General features: G+C 41.7%; 1 protein-coding gene across 1 annotated transcript in view; it reads left to right on the top strand.

Moving 5' to 3' along the window:
- TEX2 (testis expressed 2) overlaps positions 1-23,664 on the top strand; it is a 132,053-nt gene extending 108,389 nt beyond the window's left edge. The window contains exons 8-12 of the mRNA XM_056857476.1: positions 4,447-4,579; positions 12,428-12,553; positions 17,181-17,390; positions 20,759-20,879; positions 23,536-23,664. Coding sequence (XP_056713454.1) covers positions 4,447-4,579; positions 12,428-12,553; positions 17,181-17,390; positions 20,759-20,879; positions 23,536-23,658 — 713 coding nt within the window. The 3' untranslated portion in view covers positions 23,659-23,664. The remainder of the gene's footprint in view (positions 1-4,446; positions 4,580-12,427; positions 12,554-17,180; positions 17,391-20,758; positions 20,880-23,535) is intronic.
- Positions 23,665-24,583: the final 919 nt, after the last annotated feature.

Here is a 24,583-nt window from a genome sequence, read left to right as displayed (position 1 = left end):
CTATCCACAGTCCATGTAATACAATCTGCTGTAATGTGACAAGGAAAAAAATCAGCTGTCCTTAGAAAATGAACCGTGTCAAGCATGGCAACCCTGCACCCTCCCAACCACTGGAGTTCATAACCACTCTGGCTCAGGTGAGGGGGCCACAAATATGATGGATCCTGAGTATAAACAAAACGGATCCATAAAGCTTCTGAAGAAAGTGCTAGGGCATCTCTATGACATGATCCAATTATGATGTTATGAAACAGCCTGCAGGATCCCTTAGGCTGCATGCTTCCCCACCCCCATCCACATCCAACCGAGTTGCTAAAGGTTTTCTTGACAAGCCATCGCTAGTCATTACATCCATATTGCAAACTGTGCTTTGCAGTCTTCCTTCTAAAATCAGGATTCCCAACACTGGTTGGGAATCCTGGTTTGTAGGAAAGAACATGAACCATAGTTTGTGGTATGGCTGTACTGTAGTTTGCTGTGAAAGAGGTCTTAAACTATTGACAAGCGCTCCCCTCCATGATATTGTTCCTCGTTTGAATCATGCCTGTGCAGTGTAAACTGCACCTCTTTCACAGCAAACTGTAAGTACAGCCATACCACAAACTATGGTTCATGTTCTTTCCTACAAACCAGGATTCCCAACACTAAAATTCCCAACACTGGTTGGGAATCCTGGTTTGTAGGAAAGAACATGAACCATAGTTTGTGGTATGGCTGTACTTACAGTTTGCTGTGAAAGAGGTCTTAAATTATTGACAAGCGCTCCCCTCCATCATATTGTTCCTGGTTTGAATCATGCCTGTGCAGTGTAAACTGTGGCTGAGCACTGGTGACAAAGATGCAGGTTGTGTGATGTAGACAGACATCTGTCATGTGCACACATTTATTTTGTCTCCCTCTCTGGTCAACACGTTTTGTGAAGCTCTACAGAAACTTGCAAATCCTGTTTAGTAGAGCCAGTAGGCTGTGCTCAGACATCATGATAATCTGTAATTTGTTTAAACCAAAATATATTGCACAAATTCTGGTTAGCCTGCTAGACATGCATAATAGGCCACCGTTTGTTCGTAAATCCTTACCTAGCCTGCTGCTTGCCTCCTTTTGCACTTCTCAGTAGAATCCCCAGAGGCTATCCCAAGGGCATCATAGCCAGGTTGGTTGCTTACTCCATTCTGGCTTATACAAGGGAGCTTGAAGGGAGAGCCTTTTGTAAGGAAAGTCTCTCCGTTAAGTAAGTCATGAACTGTTTCTAAGTGTTAACTGTGTTTGTATGAAACAGTTTCTATAGTGCATGTTGGCCAAGTGATTAGAAGCATATAGCTAATAGACATTTTGTCTTGCTGCTTGTACCATCAGAAGAGGCTGGAGTTCTCCTGTCTCGCTTTGTTAGGTAATACTGGTAGGAGAAGCAAGAAGAGGAGGCTGAGCTGTCCTGAGACAGCTGAATGCAGCTGGAGCAGTTAGATTTTTCTTCTGCTTCATTTTACTGTCTCTATGCAGGAGGCTCAGTAGATGATTCTACTGAGCAGATTGGGATTTCTGCCTCTGGACTTCATGACAAATCAAAGTTAATACTAATCACAATTCACAAGCCAGGGAGAAACTGTGGTCTTAGAATCACAGTTTAGTGCCCAACAGCAATTCGAAGTTAGCGGAATCTGCTTTCATATGTCACACTGAACTGGAAGTTTAAGCTATGGTTTATAAACTGTTTTTTATTGTGATGTCTGCTTTTTATTCCCTAAAGCTTTTCCAATATAGAACAATTTAGAGTTGTACAGATAGGAAGAAAATGTCTTCTTTTAGTAATCCAATTAAGTTGTTTCATCCTCCTAATTCATTACATTGTTTAAAAGAATGTTGGTATTTGGAGCATGCTGATTCACTGATTACATACCGTATTTTTCGCTCCATAACACACACTTTTTTCCTCCTCAAAAGTGAGGGGAAATGTCTGTGCGTGTTATGGAGCGAATGTGCGCACAGAGCCGGCTGGGCACGCTGGAACGACGCGAGCTGGCTCTGTGTGTCCCGCCTGCCTCCCAGCTGGGAGGTAGGCAGGGACGAGGCGGCTCGCGTTATTCCAACACGCCCAGCCAGCTCTGTGCGCCCCGGGACGCATAAAGCCGGCTGGGCGTGCTGGAACAGCGAGCCGGCTTTCCCCGCCCGCCTCCCAGCTGGGAGGTGGGTGGGGCGCACAGAGCCGCACAGAGCGGGGCGCACAGAGCCGGCTCGCGTCGTTCCAGCACGAGCTGGCTTTCCCCGCCCCGACGGCCAGCTGGGGGGGGCGTGTTATGGTCAGGTGCGTGCTATGGAGCGAAAAATACGGTAAGCAGAATCTACTCTGCAACCATGTGGACTCTGTCTGCTTTGGGTGCCCTCTCATTTTCCCCAGATAAAACCAAAGTAATTTTGGTAATTTTGATCTGTGAGTCGAGTTCATTGCAATGGAGTTTACTCAAATGAGCATTGATCATTCTTTAATATTCCTGTAGGAGTGTACTTTTTGATAAGTAATCAGCAAGTTTGACTAAAACCACACAGTGTTTTGAGGTTTTTCTTATTAAAATACTAAGTTCCTGGCATCTGAAATGCAGATGCCAAATGACTAATACCTTTGGAAATGCAGGTCATAGCCTTTAATGGGTTCTTATTGCTCTTGTACCTTTTAATCATCATTTTTCTCTTGGGGATTTTTTTTTTTTTGGGTAGAAATGCCTCCCCCTTTATTTTTTGGTAAAATATTGTGTTATGATTCAGGGCATTCATTGAGGTGATCAAACTGGTGTTTACATCATGAATGAACAGCTCTGTATTTTGCAGAGGAATTTCCCACTTCATTGTGAATTGGTTAGGCTCATTACCTAGGTTTTGTGGAATAGGCAATAAATTACTATTGTCAATACGTGAGTGCTTACAAATAAATGTCAAAATGTCTTTTATAAGGAACTGGTCAGTGATTTATTGCTGGAAGAATATTTTCACCTGTTCTCCTTAAATATTCAAGGACACCTGTGGTTATGACTATTCAGAGAGGACATGTTCTAGCTAATGAAATGCATGGGGCTTTTTCCTAGCCAGTCTTGCAAAACTGTATAGTGTGGTGGGGAGCAAAGAGGATCTCAGTCTCACCCAAGAAATACTTTAAAAAAACAACTTGGTTATAAAATGTGTAGGATATTAACATTAGGGTTGCTGCAGGAATTAAGCAGGTTCAACTTCGAACATGGATTTTATAGCCCTGCTGGGGTGAAAATGTACCTTGAATTCCCTCTGTCCAATTTTTTAAAATTTACTTTGTGGGGGGAATCCACAGTAGTTAAACATGCAAAGTTCTGTGCGAACTACTTGGGGTTTTAAACTAGGAAAATGCATCCTGATGCACATCTAAACATGCCTCCCACCAGAACTGAGCATCGGCATGTTTGGGTCTTAATATGTCCAATGCATATTAAATTATGACCACAATTCCTAAAAGCAACCATCTTGAACAAGCATTTCAGTGTTTCCATGGGGGTAGAAAAAGGGGAGACCACACAAAAATAAAAAAGGATGTAGCCAAATGTACTTTGTAAATGTCAAATACATTCCAGAAGCCGTCATGCTGTAACCTTGTTTGCTCAAACTGGGTGAACCAGCTGAATACATTTTGACCCTTGGTCGTCATCAGCAGCTTGTGTATGCCAAAGCAGTTTCTGCATAAAGAGCATACTTCTCCAGATTCATAGTAAATATTATGTTGCAGAAGCTTTGAAATACTGCTTCTCCATTTCCTGCTGTCATTAGCAGAGTTCTAAATCTGTTAAGTGGTGCTTTATGTCTTTGTCAATCACAGATGTTCTCAAACTTCCTGCATTGTAATCGCTGAATGGTACACAGAAGAATAGAGCATTGCGATAGCAGGGAGTTCTGTTTTTGTCTAGAGGACGTACCCGTTGCAGGTAGATCTGAATAAACGGATGTTGTGGTTTCACTGCCCAATTAAAATGAATGGCGATTAAGCCACTGAAGAGGCCTCAACATTATAACTGAACCCTAACACCAAAGTGAGGAAGATCATCAAATTCAGTAGGCTTTTTGAGCTCCCAGCTTCCAACCTCAGTGTTCTTCTTCCTCCCTCATGCACTGCCTCACAAGCTGCTTCGGAAATTTGGAGAATCCAGTACTGCCTAAGAAGCTGCAGTTGAGGACAACAGAAGTAGCCTAGACATGGGTCCTGGCCAATAACTAAGTTCGTTTATTGATTTTATAGAGCAGGTTTTATTCATTGTCTTAATACATTTCATCAGGTTTTATTGTATATCTATGTTACTTGGTGAGCTGCCCTGAGCCTGGCTTTTGCCAGGGAAGGTGGGCTATAAGACTAATAAAATAAATAAATATATAAATAAAAAAATATTCAGTTCGTGTATGTGATGCTAAAATATTCCCAAATGTCAATTCTAGGGCTTTGGGTTGACTTGGAAATATCTTACAATGGATCTTTTTTAATGACCCTTGAGACCAAAATGAATTTGACCAAACTCGGTAAAGAGCCTCTGAGTGAAGCCCTGAAGGTTGGAGAGATTGGCAAAGAAGGGTAAGCAAGTTATTACTCTTTTGGTTGTTTTTTTTAATATACAGAAAGAGCAGAAGACAATTCTAATGGACCAATACAGCTGTGAAAGAGCTGATGAATCAGAAATTATTATAGGGATGATTGTCTTAATCACGGGACGGCTGTTGTACTGCCTTGATACTGGTATCTCTAAGGGTATGCTTGATGAGCAATTTGTGTGTATTTTGGATGTTTGGACTTTGAACTCATTGTTACATCTATTAGCTGGCCCTCCAAAGTTACCATTGGTGTCGTTAAGACTTACCCAAGCTAAGTGCTAGTAACAGTTCTTTGATCAGTAATGATTATATTCAGAAAGAAAACGTCTTTTCTGTCACTTCTAACCTGCCCATCTAAAGAAGGGGAAACAATAAAGGTTTTGTAAATCTTTATCTTTCCCCCCTCCCCTAGGTGGTTATGTGTTGCCCCCATTCTGCATCCCCAGCACTTGAATACGCATCTAACAATTTAAATTTGTGAAAGATTGCAAAAAGCAGCAAGGTAGCGTTGTTCCTTCCTTAGCCCTCTCCTCAAACATTTGGCCTCTTTTAGGCTTGGGAGTTTATTTTTGATGATGATGGTTGTTATACTCCCCTATGCTCAGGAATATACATATGCACACTACACAAGATCAGGCAGCCAGCTGTAAAGCTACCTCCCCCATTGATTATGCAGAGACAGCAGAATGTGCTATTGGCAGCAGATCACAGCTTGTAGAGAGTATTGTGCTGGGATAAAATACGGCTGGGGCACCCAGGGCATGCATTATATATGCAAAAATCATCAATGGGCATATTTTTATCATGGCTTACTGAGGGCTAAAACAGAGCAATCTTATCTATAACTGTGGTAGAACTGGGACTGAAGCTCCAGTTTTCGACTACCTTTTCATTTCCCATTTATTCTAGTGTTGCAACTGTGTCTGGCTAGCATCTCCTGTCTGCTTTAATATGAGAGATAGCTGGTGTGTAAGTTCAGTGATTCTCCCCTCTCTCTTATTCTTATATAAATCCCCTTATTTCTAGTACTTTAGAATTATTATTTAATGGTTCTTGTAGGTTATCCGGGCTGTGTAACCGTGATCTTGGAATTTTCTTTCCTGACGTTTCGCCAGCAACTGTAGCAGGCATCTTCAGAGTAGTAACACTGAAGGACAGTGTCTCTCAGTGTCAAGGGTGTAGGAAGAGTAATATATAGTCAGAAAGGGGTTGGGTTTGAGCTGAGTATTGTCCTGCAAAAGTAATGTGCTAATCATTGTCCTGTAAGTAAAAAGATAATGTGCTAATGAGGGTATGGTATGTTAATATGGAACCATTGTATCCTGAAGTGATCTGTTAATGTGTGTAATCCAAAACTAATCTGCATGGCTATTGTTGAATGTTGTCTTTGTTAGTCTGGAGGTTTTCAGAACAGGAAGCCAAGCCTTAAGAATGAATAAGGCTTGGCTTCCTGTTCTGAAAACCTCCAGACTAACAAAGACAACATTCAACAATAGCCATGCAGATTAGTTTTGGATTACACACATTAACAGATCACTTCAGGATACAATGGTTCCATATTAACATACCATACCCTCATTAGCACATTATCTTGATACTTACAGGACAATGATTAGCACATTACTTTTGCAGGACAATACTCAGCTCAAACCCAACCCCTTTCTGACTATATATTACTCTTCCTACACCCTTAACACTGAGAGACACTGTCCTTCAGTGTTACTACTCTGAAGATGCCTGCCACAGTTGCTGGCGAAACGTCAGGAAAGAAAATTCCAAGACCACGGTTACACAGCCCGGATAACCTACAAGAACCAATGAACTCTGACTGTGAAAGCCTTCGACAATATTATTATTTAATGTTTTAGCTCATATGCATTTGACCTACATCAGTGTATCTGATACGCTGTTCCAACTATTTAAACATTACTCAACCTGAGAATATACTTTTAAAAAACATAAGAATAACTTTCCTGAAATATCAAAGTTCTGTTCCCCTCCTATTGGCCAAATCAAGGTCCTCCTAGTTAAAAGTACGTAGAAATCTTTCACAATGCTCATCTTCTCTAACTTGTATTTGTGTGTGTTCTTTTCTCCTTCATTTTTTTCCCTTTAATAATATTTGGATTCGTCAATCTGTGGATTTGTATCTATCTGGTGAGTGGTATTCGTTGCATCATCTCATTCCTTGTGGAGTGTTGATTCTGTTAGTGCTGAAACCATTCAGAGAGTTTTCTTTTGCTTTGTACTGGGAACAAAAGAAATTTATGTTCTCATTCAAATCTCTAGAAGTGATCTCTTGACTCAAGGTTAGCGCGTATAATCTGGCTGTGAAGGTGGCACTTCTTAGAAGGTGGCACTTCTTAGAACCTACTCCTGCAGTAGTTATGCTTTTAATTCATTTTAGCTATCCTCTTGAATATATATGATCAAGGCCATCAAGAGGGACCGCAAAATGGATTCTTTCAGTTTGCTGATGTGTTCTGGTTACGGATTCTAGCTGGATTCACTATAATGACTCCTTACATTCTGAACCGAAGGGATGGAGAGCAAGGGAATAAAGTTCTCTTCCCACATTTTCTTGGGTTGTTTTGAAGTTCAGCTTGTGCATCTCTCTGTGGGGAGAAAGATGCATGGTGTGTTTTCTGCATTTGGACTTGTGCATGTCTCTTCCAGAAGTAACACTACTTTTCCTTAGTATCTGGAAAGTATGGACAGTCCCTAAAGTATGGATCCCCAACATGAAGCCTGTGGGTACCATGGCGCCCGCCAACACCTTTCCTGGCACCCACCAAGTGCTTTTAGAAAGTGGATGTGGCTAGGTGGGACTTGTTCCCAGCAGGGCTTCTGATTGGCTGTGCAGATTAAAATGTATCCTGTTAAACAGAGCCTCTGCCTGAAATGTTGAAGAGTTATTATTAGAGTGGTATATAACCTCAATCCCGGCAGCCATTTTGTGATTGTGCTCAGTACCCTTTGTTAGGATTCCAAAGGTGCTCACAGGCACAAAGATATTTTTTGCTGATGACCATTAGTCATAGAGTATTTACTACTAGAAGAACACAGGATTAGAGATGTAAAATTTCCAGAAACTTTGAAACCATATATTTACTTTATTCAGGTTTAACAGCCCAAAAGCCATACACCAAGAAAATATTTAAGAATGAAGCCATATATTATTAAATATAGTATGGCATATTAATTTTTACAAAATATATTCACACTTGAACAATAAAAATATCCTTGAAAATGTCTACGATATACCTGGGAATTATTATCTAATGCATTTTCATTACAATCTTCCTGAAACTACACATTTTGAGCGAGTAAAAAGTATTTCACCCATTCCAAAAGAGAAAACGTTTCATGGGAGTATCCCTCCCCCCACAATTCGAGACCTAGGCAGGGGAATACTCAATGTTCTCCAAATGTTTCCATTTTCTTCTCTGGGCCTTCACATCTCTAAGTAAATATTCAGCCTTTTGCCTTACATAAGATGCAACAAGTTTTTTGTTGAGGTCAGTTTTGAAAGAGGGGGCATGCTGTCAGTCAGTAGATTCTTGCTGAAAGTTGCTGGAACCTGTCCTGCCTAGCCTCCTACCAAAATGTGGGAAGGAGGTCAATGGAGCATGTCCCTAAGGATCATAAAGCTTGGCAGCATGTCTAGATTATTTACTTCCCACATTGATACAGATAATGCACTTCAGTTCGGGAAGGTCCTGGCTTAGGGTATGGGGTGGAACAAATCTGTGATTGTACTAGTCCATCTACATAAATACAGTGGTACGTTTACCTCTTGGGGCCAAACTAGATGTTATGGCAGTCACAAGAGCGCCTGGTGCCCCCTGTTCTTTGGGCCAAATCAGGATCTGGCCCTTCTGGCATTTTTTAAATGGTCAATTCTTCCCCGAAATGGTGGCGGCAGCCATAGGTTGAACCCGTGGCCACCGTTAACATCTAGCTTGGCCCTTATTAAACAGTGATCTGTAGTTTGATTTTCTGTGGTATCCGATGGCTTAAAAAGAAGCAGGTCCTTTTTAAAAAAAATGGGTGTGGTTGTCTGCAGTGAAATGTTCTGTTACATTTTTCCACAGCAATTTTTCTGCTCCACATATGCAAATATAAGTCTCTGTCCATAGTTATCAGAGCTGTCGTGCTAACAATCAATCATGTTAGATGGGATAAATGTGGGGTATGAAGGATGGACAAACCCCACTGTTTCTACCTGCTCCAGGCATGTACATACCAACTTAGAGTTGGTATGTGCCTTCTTTTTCTAACATATTTAAATTATTTAAATTTCAACTGGAAGATTTCCAATCAAATTTTCCCAGAGAACCTCTGTTATGGGTTGTCTGCTTATAGTCATATATCATCTAGACATGAAATTCCAGATTATTATACTATTTACAGGATATGGTAAGTTAGAGCTTTTTTAAATTGAGGTTGTCTTTCTTGTAGTGTTGAGTTTGTATAGCATTTCTGGGGTTATTGACAACCCAAGATCGTAACCTGGAGTTTCTCCCCAAACTGGGATGCCCAACCAGTTTCAGTAGCACACCACACACTTTTCCACAATTATGGGAACACAACGTCTGCTAGCCTAAGACATAGAGATTCCTAACAAAAGACTTAGCAACAGTTATAAGAATCTTCAGTTTGTTACCATGGCAGAAGCTGGTTTCGGATATGGACTGCTGTAGACCTTACACATTGAATGTATAGGTGCAAACCTTGCTCTTTGAGAAGTGGAGGCAAACTGGCCCATTTAAACATATACTAACAATTGCATACCAAGCCCCGTGGCACAGAGTGGTAAGCTGCAGTACTGCAGTCCAAGCTCTGCTCACAACCTGAGTTCAATCCCAACGGAAGTTGGTTTCAGGTAGCCGGCTCAAAGTTGACTCAGCCATCCTTCCGAGGTCGGTCAAATGAGTATCCAGCTTGCTGGGGGTAAAGGGAAGATGACTGGGGAAGTCACTGGCAAACCACCCCGTAAACAAAGTCTGCCTCGTAAACATCAGGATGTGACGTCATCCCATGGGTCAGGAATGACTGGGTGCTTGCACAGGGGACCTTTACCTTTTTTTAACAATAGCATGCAGCAACTATGACACAGGGATCCTTGAAGGGGGGGTGGAGGGGGGTGCTCAAAGTGGTCAGCACATGATGAATGTTGCCTGTTTTAGGTGCATTTTTATAAGTGATCACATGCCGTATAGGCCTTGCTGAGTTCATCCCAAAGAGATGAAAGATCCAAGAAAAAGGAACACGCATCACACTGATTGTTCTTAGAAAAAGAATAAAGAGCAGGAAAATAGAGTATTGTGTTACATAGATCACTGTTTTCCAAAATGCAGCATTAATCTTTAGATTAAGGGCAAGGGGAGGGAGCAACCAGTGTCTATATTTGTTCGATGCTCTCCCCACCCCCTATGCTATTATACCTCTTGTAATATTTTTGTTAAGGGAGCCATGGTGGAAAGGTACTTGTGTACTAAACTCTGGATCTTTTTTCCATTTAGTTAAATGCTGCTTTAAAGGAAATTAGAGCTGTGAAATTTCTGGAAATTTTGAAGCCATGTGGGGGAAAGGGGTTAGGGGGAACCAGACATTTTGGAGGAAATTTTAATATACGCAATTCTTACTGTCCTATCAAATCTAAACTGATTTTAAACTCTCTGTGTGTGTGTGTGTGTGTGTGTCTGTGTCTGTGTCTGTGTCTGTGTGTCTGTAAATGGCTGATTTATGGCAACCCGGTAGAGTTTCAAGGCAAGAGTCTAACAGAGGTGGTTTGCCATTGCCCTCCTCTACATAGCAACCCTGGTATTCCTTGGTGATTTCCCATCCAAGTACAAACCAGGGATGACCCTGCTTAGCTTCTGAGATCTGATGAGATCAAGCTAGTCTGGGCCATCCGGGTCAGGGGCCTTAACATAAAATGCATCATTTATAACTTACTTAGGATATAAAATTGTAATATTTGAAATATTTATGGAATTTAGAGTTTATAAATGCCTTAATTTTCCACAAGCAAAATCTAAAGAGAACTCCGATTAGCTATGAGATCCCAACAGATCTAGAAAGAACCTTGGCTTATAGGTTATCCGGGCTGTGTAACCGTGGTCTTGGAATTTTCTTTCCTGACGTTTCGCCAGCAACTGTGGCAGGCATCTTCAGAGTAGTAACACTGAAGGACAGTGTCTCTCAGTGTCAAGGGTGTAAAAAGAGTAATATATAGTCAGAAAGGGGTTGGGTTTGAGCTGAGTATTGTCCTGCAAAAGTATTGTCCTGTAAGTATCAAGATAATGTGCTAATGAGGGTATGGTATGTTAATATGGAACCATTGTATCCTGAAGTGATCTGTTAATGTGTGTAATCCAAAACTAATCTGTATGGCTATTGTTGAATGTTGTCTTTGTCTGGAGGTTTTTCAGGGCAGGAAGCCAAGCCTTATTCATTCTTAAACTCTCCTCTTTTCTGTTAAAGTTGTGCTGATGTTTGTGAATTTCAATGGCTTCTCTGTGCAATCTGACAAAATAGTTGGTACAGATTGAAATTCACAAACATCAGCACAACTTTAACAGAAAAGAGGAGAGTTTAAGAATGAATAAGGCTTGGCTTCCTGCCCTGAAAAACCTCCAGACAAAGACAACATTCAACAATAGCCATACAGATTAGTTTTGGATTACACACATTAACAGATCACTTCAGGATACAATGGTTCCATATTAACATACCATACCCTCATTAGCACATTATCTTGATACTTACAGGACAATACTTTTGCAGGACAATACTCAGCTCAAACCCAACCCCTTTCTGACTATATATTACTCTTTCTACACCCTTGACACTGAGAGACACTGTCCTTCAGTGTTACTACTCTGAAGATGCCTGCCACAGTTGCTGGCGAAACGTCAGGAAAGAAAATTCCAAGACCACGGTTACACAGCCCGGATAACCTACAAGAACCAATGAACTCTGACCGTGAAAGCCTTCGACAAAACCTTGGCTTATGTTCAAGCTTTTAAGTACATAAATTTTACTGTGACCTTAACTGCCATTACATCTGCTTATCAGATACATTGTTTAAAACTTCTTTAATTAAGGTTTCACACACACAAAGAGGAACAACAACCAGATCCAGACAAGTTTTGGAAAACCTGAATGAAAGCTTCATTAACTGTGGAAGGATAGTGTTTTATCTTTACGTTTTCTGAAACCAAAGTAGGTTAAAGAGCCTGTATAAAAAGGACCTAACTCTACTGCTAGCAACCAGTTACTTCGATGGGTGGATATGTGCAGAGGCAAATAAGAGGTATAGATGTGAAAATTCTTCTGGAAGTGTACAGCACTTGCAAAATCAATCCTGAGTCTAACAGAGAAACACATTGGACCTCCTAAGCATGCGCCATGAGGTCAAAAGTCATGCTTGATTAAAGTTCCTTATCCATTGTATTTTGGTGGTATAACTGTCTGCACTGCATTCAATTTGCTGAAAAATCACTTACAAGATGGAAACAGTTCGAAACCTCTTAAAACCATTTCATATTCCACATGACTGCATGCAGGACATTCCATTGTTCCGCACTCACACAAGTGTTTCTTTTTATGCTTAAGCGCAGCTCCGTCCAGCTGTGTGGAAGAGGAAAGTATTGCAGAAACATATGCTACTTTGATCTTCCATATCCGTTTCGAAGCAGATACTGAAGGAAGGATGTGTAAAGTGGCCAAGTCACCTAATCACACAAGGCACCCAAAACTGTCCCAGCCCATGTAGTTAATGAAGCTTCATTTAGGTATTACAACTGAGTGTCCCTCGTTTCAGTTTCAGACCAAGGGCGTATTGCCTCGCAGACAGTGACGAGGAGTCGTCTAGTGCTGGCTCCTCAGAGGAAGATGACGCTCCAGAGGCAACAGGGAGCGAGAAGCCTTTAGTGCCAGGAGCCGAAGGGTGAGTCCATCTGTCTTTGCCACTTGATGAATTTTGATTTGTTCGACGCTGGCAGTATTATCACTAGCACTGTTACCTGTAATGTCTGATTACTATTTAGTGGTCTCTGTGTGTCACACTGCAGGCCAAAGCCATGATTTGGAAACTTCTAGAGTTAGCTTTTAGGTGTAAAAAAATCCTCTTCCCTCAGATATGTGTCTTGGCCTGTGCATGCCAAAGACGTAGGAGTTGCATCTTCCTACTCAATGCTGCTGCTGCTTCCTCTTCTTCTTCCTCTCTTCTTCTTCTTGTCTGCTGAAGTCACTTGGGGGATCTTCCTCATGAGTTTTTCTTCTTCTCAGAGCTAGTCATTTACAAATGACAATTAAACTACAAGCCAAGTGGTTCTTCAGGGGCCTTGTGCAGCTTCATCCTCCACTTAAGCCACTCGCACCAGTGTGGGAACTACAGCTTGTCCTGACTCTGCTGATGGATAAGCCGTTTGAACCCTTCCGATATGGAATCTGCAGTTCCTTACCTTAAAAGTCTTATTCAGTCTGTTCAGCAAGGAGGAACAGAGGGATGCTGAAGTTTGAGCTCAGACCCTCATTACCATAAGGGACAGATAGGAAGTTTCTTCATCTCAACGAGGGTCTGGTTCTCCCTGTCATCTTTCCGACTCCAGCTTCAGAAGCAGAGAAGGCATTATGTTCTCTGAATGTTAGCGTTCTCTTTCTGTTTGGACAGGACTGCCTCCTTCAGATGACATACTAAGCTTTTCTCGTATGCTGAAAAGCGAGTCCTGACAAGTACAACTGGCTTAAAGCTTTCAGTGTGACAGGGAGAGAATTACTATTCATTCCAGTTTGTGATAATCCGGGGCTCGTAATTTAACATCCACAAGAGCCCGCCTTCCATTCTTTGGTGACTTTTAATGCATTTAGCCCTTAGTGTGTGAAGATAAGGTAAAGGCAAGTGAAAAACCCTGTGTTAACTTGGAGAGCAATCATTAATCTAAATCTAGCTCCAAACTCCAAGTAATTGGTAGCTTCGATTCTGATTGAAATGATGAGAAAGTAGATTGGTTGACAGCTGGTGTGCTGAAATGAGAGGGAAGAATGGTGGAGAGTCGCAGAATTTATGTCACTGATAGCATCAAGCTTTGTTATGAATTGGCCCATAAGCCTTTTCCTGGGGCACAAAGGGCCCATGCCACCAGAGCCGAAACCACACCTTCAACAGAGTGATCCTTCTTTCTGAGCTCTGCAGCACCAACCACGTGGGTGCCGCCTTCCACCTTTCTGAAGTGGTTCCTGCTATATCAGACCCACAGCTGATGTGTCCATAGGCAGGGCTGTGCTTTTCCTGAAAGTATCTGTACCCTTTTCCAAGCAGAATCATAGAGTTGGAAGAGACCACCAAGGATCTTCTAGTCCAACCCCCTACACAATGCAAGACATTCACAACTACCTCCCCACCACATCCCCAGTGACCCCTACTCCATGCCCAGAAGATGGTCAAGGTGCCCTCCCTCTCATAAACTGCCTAAGGTCATAGAATCAGCAGTAGAGTCAGCTTGCTACTCTACACCCACCAGTGTGATGCACAGAGAACACAAAGAAGTAAAAACAGGTGGCTTACCTGTAACTCTTGTCCAAGAAGTCACCTGTACACAAGTCACTCCCTCCCACAAGAAGTGCCTTGAACTTGTTAAGGGGGTACTCTTTCAGTTCGGAAGAAGCAGAGCAGGAAGATGCACCCCTTGGGCTTACACAGTCCAAACTGCATCTCTGAGGAAATGGTATTTTTCATGCCTAAAAAGCCAGCTCTAGTAGAAGTTTCCAAATCATGGCTCTGTGCAGGTGCAAAACCAATCAGTGTGTTCGCACAGACAATCGCTCAAAGAGCAACAGGTGCAGGTAAGTAAGCTATTTTTGTGAATGCCAGACTGCATGCAATAAGCAGTTAAGTCTCATTTGAAAAGTTCCGAAGCCACTCTACCGACTTGTGCGCCTGAGGTCATTTGAAAGTTCATGGGCAGATCACTGCTGCATGTGCTACATTAGAAGAGTCAAGAAGAACAAGCATAAATCATGTGCATCGCCCGGCATGACTGCTGAGCAACTGAAGCAGCTTTAAACTGAGTGAGACTGAGTTCAGGGAATCCACAGATTTCCTTTGGCAATGTAGTACATTCTTCACTTCACCAACAGAAGCAGTGGTCTAGAAAGAGAACAACAAGCTATCAAAGGAGGCAGGACGCCACATTTCTCTGCAAGCAAAAGCATCAGTCAGCTCTCCAAGAGAGACTGTTTTGATGTAGAGACCCAGTGTGGAAGCAGCCTGTTGGGAGTACAGTCCGCAAAACCCGTTAAGTTGTATCCGGCCCTCCAGGAAGGATCTTTTCCCAAAGCCAGAGTGCCCTGCAGACAGTCCAGATGAGTGCCTCTCATCAGCAATTTATTGGTCGTCCTATGGTGGAAATTGATTTTTACTGGCAGAGATCCTCAGCTGGTGTGAATAAATCATGTACATCGGCACATAATGATTCTGAGCCCCATAGATGAATTCTGCATGCATATCATAGGTGCGGTGGCATCAGGCTGTTGCCAGTCTCTTAAGAGCCTGCGCTACTGTAAACCACAAACGCGCACAGCCAAGGAAATATACACAAAGTACCTAATATTCCTAAAATGTATTGTTACTGGCACTGAGTTGGAATAAGATTGCTAATTGCTTTTAATAGCACCATCTTGCTACTTGGTGCTATTATTCCTTCAGTGTATCTGAATAGCAATAAGTGCCTTCATTTAGGAACATATGAAACTGTTGTACACAGAAAAAGAGTTGGTTTTTATATCCCACTTTTCTGTAGCTTAAGGAGTCTAAGAGCGGCTCAAAATCACCATCCCTTCCTCTCCCCACAAGAGGCCACCTTTGAGGTAGGTGAGACTGAGAGAGTTCTGAGAGAACTGTGACTAGCCCAAGGTCACCCAGCAGGCTGCATGTGGAGGAGTGGGGAATCATGCCCGGTTCTCCGGATTAGAGTCGGCTGCTCTAAACCACTGCTCCACCAGAATCAAGCCATTGGTCCTGCTATGCCAGGACATGGATACAGTAGATGGGAGAGGTGATATCTGCACGCTTGGGAAATAACTCTATGCTTGAGTGTGTTTCCAGACAAGTCTTTTAACATCTAATGAATAAATCACCATCTATCATGCCAATTTACGTTATGACAAATGTATTTTAGTGGTTAAAAATAGTAAACTGTCACAGTTCCAGTGCCAGCTGGAAAGGAAAAGCATTTGGGCTGAATGAAAAGAACATTGCAAAACATTTGTAAACAGGAAGGTGTTTCTGCTGGCTTCCCCCCCCCCCCCCATTAAAGCAACAGTCTAACTGTGTGTTTCTATCAAGACATTTTTATTGACTGAATGTGGATCGATACCATGTCTCAGGGAAAGATATAAGTAATGTAACAAATTCAGCTGATGACAGGAATTTCTAAAACTGCTGCCTGTGTTGCTATAATGCACAAGTCTTCAGTAGTTATAGGCATTAGGCAAGGGGGGGTAACTCAAAGAGGAATGGCTTATCTCTGCCCCCTTGTGACAGTACATTCTTGGGTAAGGATCAGCCAAGTGACCACCTCCAAGATCGTCCAGAATTGTTTCTCAATTCAGTGGCTTTACTATTCTCCAAGCATTGGGCTTTACTTTTTCATTTCACTCATCTTAAAAAAAAAGTGTTAATGTTATTTCGAAGACTGATCTTTAGCAGCTTTGAGCCCCAGTTGGTTAGAAACTGGGAGTACCAAACTCTATACTAAAACTGTAATGTAGAAATTTGAACAGTAAACCTTGCAAATTGCCAAAGAAGCATTCTCAGTCCCCCCCCACCAAGTGCCCCCTTTTTTTTCTTCGTTCCCCTCTGGGACCCCTAAACTGTTCTTGAGTTCCAAAAGTATGGGGGATTTTGAAAACAAACTTGTGAAGGGGGAAATAATATGCTTGTGCTTTGGCAGTTTTCTTTAAATCGTTTTCTTGCTTCTGGCCTGTGTAAGCACCATCTGAGGCCAGAATGCCCAGGAAAGAAATGGCTTCAGGTATACTCCATCCAGTATCATCAGATAGCTGAAAGTAACTGGTTGATAATCATGTGTGGCCCATGAAGCCCAAAGTTCATGGGAGCATCTGCATCCCTCTTGGCCTCTGTTTGATTTTTGGCCTCTCCTGGTTTACAGTACAGGTAGGCTTACCTTCTCATGGCTTGGTATGTCACATGTCCCTGCTTGCCCCCCTTCTATCTCTGTTGTTAGCAGCTAGTGTTCTGTTTACATCTGCTGAATAGTATAAGAACCCTTCTTTTGAACACATGAAGCAGCCTTATACTGAATCACACCCTTGGTCCATCAGGCTCAGTATTGTCTACTCAGGCTGGTAGCGGCTCTCCAGGATCTCAGGCTGAGGTCTTTCACATCGCCTACTGCCCGATCCTTTTAGCTGGAGACGCCGGGAATTGAACCTGGGACCTTCTGCATACCAAGCAGATGCTCTAACACTGAGCCACAGCCTCTCCCCTGTGTACTACCTGGCTGCTGTAAGATTCATTTGGATGCCTTGTTCGTACTCCCTCTCTTTTATAGTTACATGGTAGGACACCGAACAAGTAAAATCATGAGATTTGTGGATAAAATCACCAAGTCGAAATACTTCCAAAAAGCGACGGAGACAGAGTTCATCAAAAAGAAAATTGAAGAGGTCTCCAATACCCCACTGTTGCTAACTGTTGAGGTGCAAGAATGCAAAGGGACGTTGGCTGTTAACATTCCACCGCCACCTACTGATAGAATATGGTAAGTGCAGTAAGGGAGACTGGGATTTGTTAGTAGGAGTTGTCATCTTCAAGATCGGTATTGCTTGTCATCTGGTTCTGTGTAACTGGCATAGTTTGGTTTATTATTTCTGTGTGCTTTGAAATGCTTCTCTAAAACCACCTTCCTTCCTCTGGTGTCTTGGACTCTGCATTTTCTTTTTTTAACTTAACTACATGAAAGGCATGTAATAGAATGATGTATTTATAAACTGAAGTGCAGTATAGGATGCAGTAAGAGTAGCTGGTCTTACTGCGCTGACAAGCAATTCACCCAATTTCTGGCAAAGATCTATTTTTTAAAAGCAGTTGTGAAAACAATGGGTGTGAGTCACAGCTCATACCAACTGTTATTTCTGAGGCCTAGCTCTTGTTGAGGTGATAAAGCTGTGACCTACTTCACATGGGGTCCACATGATTGAATGGTCATCCATTCCAATAATATATTATCTCCCTCCCTGCACATGGAAAATAAGCATGTCAAGTAATCGGCTAGCCCCTTTTAACATACCCATTTTCTTGGTGTGGGGAGTTTATTTTTTATATCAGCGAATACAGTCAAACTGTTATTGGGAAACAACCTTGTCTTTGTTTTGTTTTGAGTTTTGATTTGTTGCACAAGCCAGTGGTTTGGGCTTCTTAATGCTACAGGTTTAGAGATCCCTGTTTTGGTTTGAGGTTCAAATAATGGTTCTGCTGCTCACTGCATTGTTGAAAGTCTTGCTATATTAAAAAAAAAACTCCCTACAAATAGAAAATCAACACAGAAAAGCAAGGAGTTCTAATTAGAACCTTTTTCCATACTGCATTCTGTTCTCAGGGACTTGTTTTCATAAAGAATCTTTCAAAAACAAAGCCCATTACCTGCAACCTAAATTGGAGGAGCCCTGACTCTGGTGCCCTATGCTAGCTCAATCTTGTCAGATTTTGGAAGCTAAGCAGGGTCAGCCCTGGTTAGTATTTGGATGGAAGACCTCCAAGGAATATCAGGATCATTACGAGGAGGCAGGTAATGGCAAACCACCTCTGTTAAGCTCTTGCCTTGAAAGCCCTATGGGATCACCCTAAGTTGGCTGTGACTTGATGGCACTTTACACACACACACACACATACATACATACAACATGGTAGAATGGACTGTACCATCTGTGTACTTTGCCATTGAATTCTCCTGAATGTGTCGACTAGTCCTTGTAGATAACTGTTGAACCGGGTGAGAAATGGCCAAAGAGGTGGGAGATTGGGGGTGGGGGCAGAGAGGGGGAGGTTCCTTCCAGTCATGGAATGATGAACTTTCCATCCATTTCAGCGGGGAAAGGTAGATTTCGCCTCCCAGTGTTCAGCTATATGGGGAAGCCCTTCTTTCCCATCCCCAATCTAGGGGAAGATTTAGTAGTAGTAATCTTATCCTCCACTGAATCTGTAACTGGACACTGCATTCCATTGTTGATTAAGGGCTGAACTAACAGCCTGGGATTTGTAAATTTGTGATTGAGGAGCATGTAGTGGCATTCTCTTAAAAAAATAATTTATGGTGGCTCAGAAAACTGAAAATAGTGGTGGAATTATACTAAAAAGTTGAAATAAGAACCAAGAATATGAAGAGAAGGATGTTGTTGTTGTTGTTTTGCTATTTTTATTATTTTATTTATATAATTGGAGGGTACAGGAAGAGAAAAAGGGGAAGGGGTAAACGTTATCATTATAAAAACAATACAGTATTGTAAAATGATTTCTGAATAGAACATAATTACAGAATATCTTTAGTTTGTTATACTAGAGAGAAGGATGTTTTGAGTCCTCAAAGCAGCTTATAACATTTTAAAATATTGTCTTTAGGCCAGGGGCTGGGAAGACACTGAAGGTGTCATCTACCCAATCACCTGATTGACTTTTTACTCCTATTTTATTCTTTGAAACCATCTGATCTTTACAATTGGCTCAATATTCCAATTGTAAATCTTTATAACTCAGACAGATAACATGGACACTTTACCTTCCATCTCATGAAGAACAGTGATCCGACCCAGTAACCACCACTTCTGGTTTAGACTTATTTTTTCATTAAGTTAAATGGGGCAGGGCCAGAGGAGTTGTTGGACAAAATAAAAGTAAAATGCTAAAACTTAAAAGAGTGTTGGAAAGAAGGAACGCTTTCTAGTGCTGATTGCAGCCAACATGTGCCATGGCTGCAAGCCATCAAAGAGAGCCTAGCTAAAATAATGAACATTAAGTTACTTTTAAAAAAAATGCCATCATTTTCTAAAATAGTAATGTGTCCTCTGACCTTATATAAGGGTCCTGTTCAATTTTAAAAATTGATTGTTATGGTACAGCAGCCAATCAACATTTATTCAACCCATCTTATGTGGTGGTGGTAATCTAATGCATTGATAACATAGCAGAACCATCTGGATGCAGATATCCTACTCAACTTCTGTTAGTCAAGCCTCTTATTAGCACCTAATGCTTTCTTGCCAGTAGCTTGGTACAGGGACAATGGCAGCTGCTAACGAGCAGCTGATTAGAGTATGAGGCACTGCAGAAATGAACAAAGGAAATGCACAGAAGAGAGCTATGCCCACCCTCAGGGGAAAAGGGCCTTTTATTTTATATTGGAATATGTGGTCATATAAAGGTGGAAATGCAAGTTTCTGTAACTGGCTTGATTTAAATAAAATAATTTTTAAAACAACAGAAGGTGCACATTTTACAGACGGATCCTAAACAAAATCGTTCCAGTCTAAGCCTTGATTTCACTGGGCTTAGACTGCAGTAACTCTGCATAGGGTTCCTCTGTTAGTCATAGATTCATAGAATCATAAGAGTTAGAAGGGGCAACCAGGGTCATCTAGTCCAACCCCCTGCACAATGCAAGAAATTCACAACTACCTTCCCCACACACACACACACACACACACACACACACCCCTAGTGACCCGGCAAAAAAACTCATCCAGTATCCCTGGCAAATCTGGCCTGGAGGAAAATTGCTTCCTCTCCCCAAAGTGGTGATCGGCATTACCCTGGGCATGTAAGAAAGGGCCATGAGAGCCAAGCACTGACTTATCCCTTCCTGCCCTCCCTCTTATGATCTACCTAAGTTCACAGAGTTAGCATTGCTGTCACGTTGCTCTGCAGATGTGATATAATGGATGGGTTGTTGGACTTGGATCAGGGAAGTCTGAGTTCATAGTCCCACACGGTCTCAGAGCGTATGTTATCCTTGGACAGCCTCCTGTACCTCACAGGGCAGTGGCTGAAGATAAAGAATGTGTGCTTCCCTGATAGAGGAAGGGTGGGTTATAGATCTGATCTGTAAATAAGAAAACTTGATTGCTTTATCTTTAGGTACGGTTTCCGAAGGCCACCCTATCTGGAGCTAAAAGCTCGGCCAAAGCTTGGTGAGAGAGAAGTGACTTTGGCTCATGTGACTGAGTGGATAGAGAGAAAATTGGAACAAGAATTCCAGGTATGTATCTTCAAAGATCTTTTAATTTTGACTAGTGTTAATGTGTTTTGTTGCGTTTCAGTGTTGTACATACATAATGTTACTGAGCAACAGGCATCATGCGGAGGCAAATACAGGTTTCATGTCAGGTCTCCCAGAATGTCTTCTCCCAATTGACCCTGTTCCGTTGCCTCCTCCTTATTATTTTTTGGTCCCAACTGAGAGCCACTGCTTTCAATTAAGTTGTATCGTAGCCAGCATTAATAGCCAGAAGTCTGAAGTGGTGGTAAATCTTCCCAGAAATACAACAGGGTTGTTGGGTACTATGTGTAAATGGATTCTTTAGGGAATAACTTGAGAGCTGGTGTGGTGGACTGAATGTTGGACTGGGATTCTGGGAGACCCGGGTTTGAATCCCTGTGCCACCATGGAAGCTCGCTGGATGACCTTGGACCAGTCACATTCTCTCAGTTTAACCTACCTCACAGGCTTGTGAGAAAATTGGGGAGGGGAGAATGATATTCTAAGCTGCTTTGGATCCCCATTGGGGAGGAAAGTGGGATAGAAATAAAGCTGCACATGCATTCAAAACTAAATGGGAAAGAATATTGCAGACTGATTTTGATACAGTTCTATCAAACTTCCACTAAGGGCCCAGCTCTTTCCTCTTGTGTGAATCTAAGGCTGCACTCAGACTTCACTCTGAGCAAAACATTAAGCTTGAATATGGGCAGATCCGGCTTGTTACCAAGCTTTCGTGTGTGCCTTCCTCTTCGCTGAGAACTCTGATTAGAAACTAACTGATTCCCCCAGGATGTAAAGTGGTGGCAATTAGGTGTTGGAGGTATCTTCAAGATGACATGAGGTTATATGTGATTTCTGTTGCGAAGCTTGTTTTTTAAAAGGTGTTTAGGAGGTTAGTCCTTCATTTAAATGCATTGCTGCATCATCTTGATAGACAGATTCTAAAAGGAGTAAAGGGCAGGGACTTGGGAAATATGAATCACAATGAAAATCTTGATCGCCTCCGAATAGTGACAGCCTGTTGTTCCTTCATTTAAAAAATTGGTTAGCAAGGAGTTGGAAGGTTTCTGAAATGGCTAAGCTCTTTCAGTTTTAAGACAAGAGGATACAGACTTCGTTTGATTACATTTCTGAACAGGGCTCAGGGTGGTTTGCAACATAAAATAATAGAATACAATTATATATGTAGCATATAATAGATTTGTATAATGAGAATTTATTTTTTAAAATAACCTTGATACACATCTTAATTTTAATATAGGTATTCATATTCATTGTTGTAGTATATAGAAATTATATGTATGTATACACCCACACATATTGCATTATGATTGTCATCTAGGGTTGCCAGGTCCCTCTTTGCTACCGGCGGGAGGTTTGGGGGGCAGAGCCTGAGGAGGGCGGGGTGGGACTTCAATGTCATAGAGTCCAATGGCCAGAGCAGCCATTTTCTCCAGGTGAGCTGATTCTATCGGCTGGAAATCAGTTGTAATATCAGGAGATCTCCAGCTAGTACCTGGAGATTATGCTAAGACGTGTGCTGTTATTAAACTGAGCAAACCGAAAAAATAATATAACAGACACACAAGCCACAAACAAGTAATTTAAACATAAGCCTAGACTCTTTCACTATTATGGCATGTATTATAACTCATACATAAAGAATATCAAGCAAAGTCATTCAGTATTATAACAGTCAAGCAAAGTCATTCAGTATTATAACAGTCAATATATCACATGCATAAAGAATAGCAAGCATGGAAAATCGTACACAAGGATCTTAAAATGCCTCCACAAATCAATGCTGAAACGATCCTCCAAAGCAGGATCAAATGGTACTTGTCCCATACAATGCTGCACCGAGCGTGTGCAGAGGTGATATCCAGAAGACGAGGAGTAAGCCGATCTCACATAGCAATAAAAAGCTCCAAAGTCCTAATAGACTCTCACATATCCAAAGTGTAATCAGAAACGTCTGATGTGAATAGGTGGGAGGAAATATGCTGAGGGAATCTTGCAGAGACAGCTCAAGGTCGGGAGACATGCTGAGCTGCGAACGGCTCTCAAAGGATCGGGAGCCTGAGCTTGTGTGTCTGTTATATTATTTTTTCGGTTTGCTCAGTACCTGGAGGTTGGCAACCCTATTGTCATCCCTACTCTTGAAATGGTTCTAGAGCATAAGAGCTGTTGACAGGCCCAGCTCTGCATTTCATAATTAACATTTTTATGGGCACTTATTGGCTTGGATCCAGTGATGCATAATAGGAAAAACCTAAGCAGACTTATCACAGTTCCGCTTGCTCAAGATCTCGTGCAACACATAGCACCTATGTCCCTATATATCCATAGTGCCCAGCAGATGGCTACATAGGACCTTAAGTGGGGATATAATAAGTTTGATTTTGTGTAAGTAGCTACCACAGTCTTTTTCTTGTATTGCTGCTTGTGCAAGTTGAGATTCTGTGCTGGATCCATTCCATTGGCTGCAATAATCCCTGTAGCTTCCAAGTCCAAAATTGTGAGGATGAAAGGTATCGACTAAATATCTTTCTGGTACCTTCCCATTCAGGGGTTGGGCCCAGCTGTTAGGGATATGGTGCATCTGACTATATATAATCTAAGTTGTGTTCTAATCAGCGTTTCCATTTTACAGAAAATCTTTGTCATGCCAAACATGGACGACGTTTATATTCCTCTAATGCACTCGGCCATGGATCCTCGTTCATTGGTTTGTTCTCTGAAAGATCCCATCACAGAGACTGCTGATCAACTATGAAATCTGCAGTTTACAGTATTAACAAGATTTTTTTTAAAAAAAATGAAAGTAAACTAGGTTTCTGTTGTGTTCTTTTTCCTTACTGAAGATGAATGCTTTATGCCAATGGTTGCCCAGTTTCCAGGCACTGCTCCTATCTACTTAAGTTATGCAAGCATTAGTTCAATTTCTAATGTCGTTTATATCTCGTTTGCAGCAGCTGATGCTGAGGTTTCAGCATAGCGGCTAATGTGCACTTTTCTGCAGTGAATTAAGAAAAGGAAAAAAAACATCAATTGCTATTGATCAAGAGCTTTGCGGCACTGGTAATGCACATGGCACATTGATGGGTTTTGACTCTCTTGCAGCCCATTGAAATCTTCACCGCCATACGGAACAAATCTGTATAACTGGAAGGTTGGGTTCTTTTCCCCTGTCTCGTGTACGTCCTTTCTCTCTTTCTCTCTCAGGCAGTTGGAGGTGTAAAATGAACTGGAATGTTCTTTCACTTCTGCAGTCGATAGCTTGTGTCAAGCAAATTTTGAAATAAATGTTTTCTGGGGTTAAGAATGTAAATTGGATGTATAGGTAATATTGTGAATCACTTCATGTGGATTATACATAGTAACTTATTTTTTCATACAAAATTGCAATTCTTTTGGAAACGAGTAGCCATATAAGACATGCAAACGTGCTGAATTGGCTAGTGTGGGATCTAGTGCTCTTTTTTTTTTAAGTGAAAGGAACATTTGGTTAAAGCTATGAGACCAAACCATTGTAAGCCTTCTTCGAAAACAAAACAAAAAAATTGAGGTACAATTGCCATGGCTTGTGATTTAAGGAATGCTAGGCACACAGGGAAGTGTCTAACAGTGGCCATGTGAGCATACGTCACAGATGATCACAGTTGTCCTGTACGGAGGTGTTCAACTTGACTGACCGAACT

This window comes from Euleptes europaea, chromosome 1 (genome assembly GCF_029931775.1).
Source record: "Euleptes europaea isolate rEulEur1 chromosome 1, rEulEur1.hap1, whole genome shotgun sequence".
Lineage (NCBI taxonomy): Eukaryota > Metazoa > Chordata > Lepidosauria > Squamata > Sphaerodactylidae > Euleptes > Euleptes europaea.
Note: the sequence above shows the minus strand (reverse complement) of the source record. Positions and strands in the feature narration are given on the sequence as shown.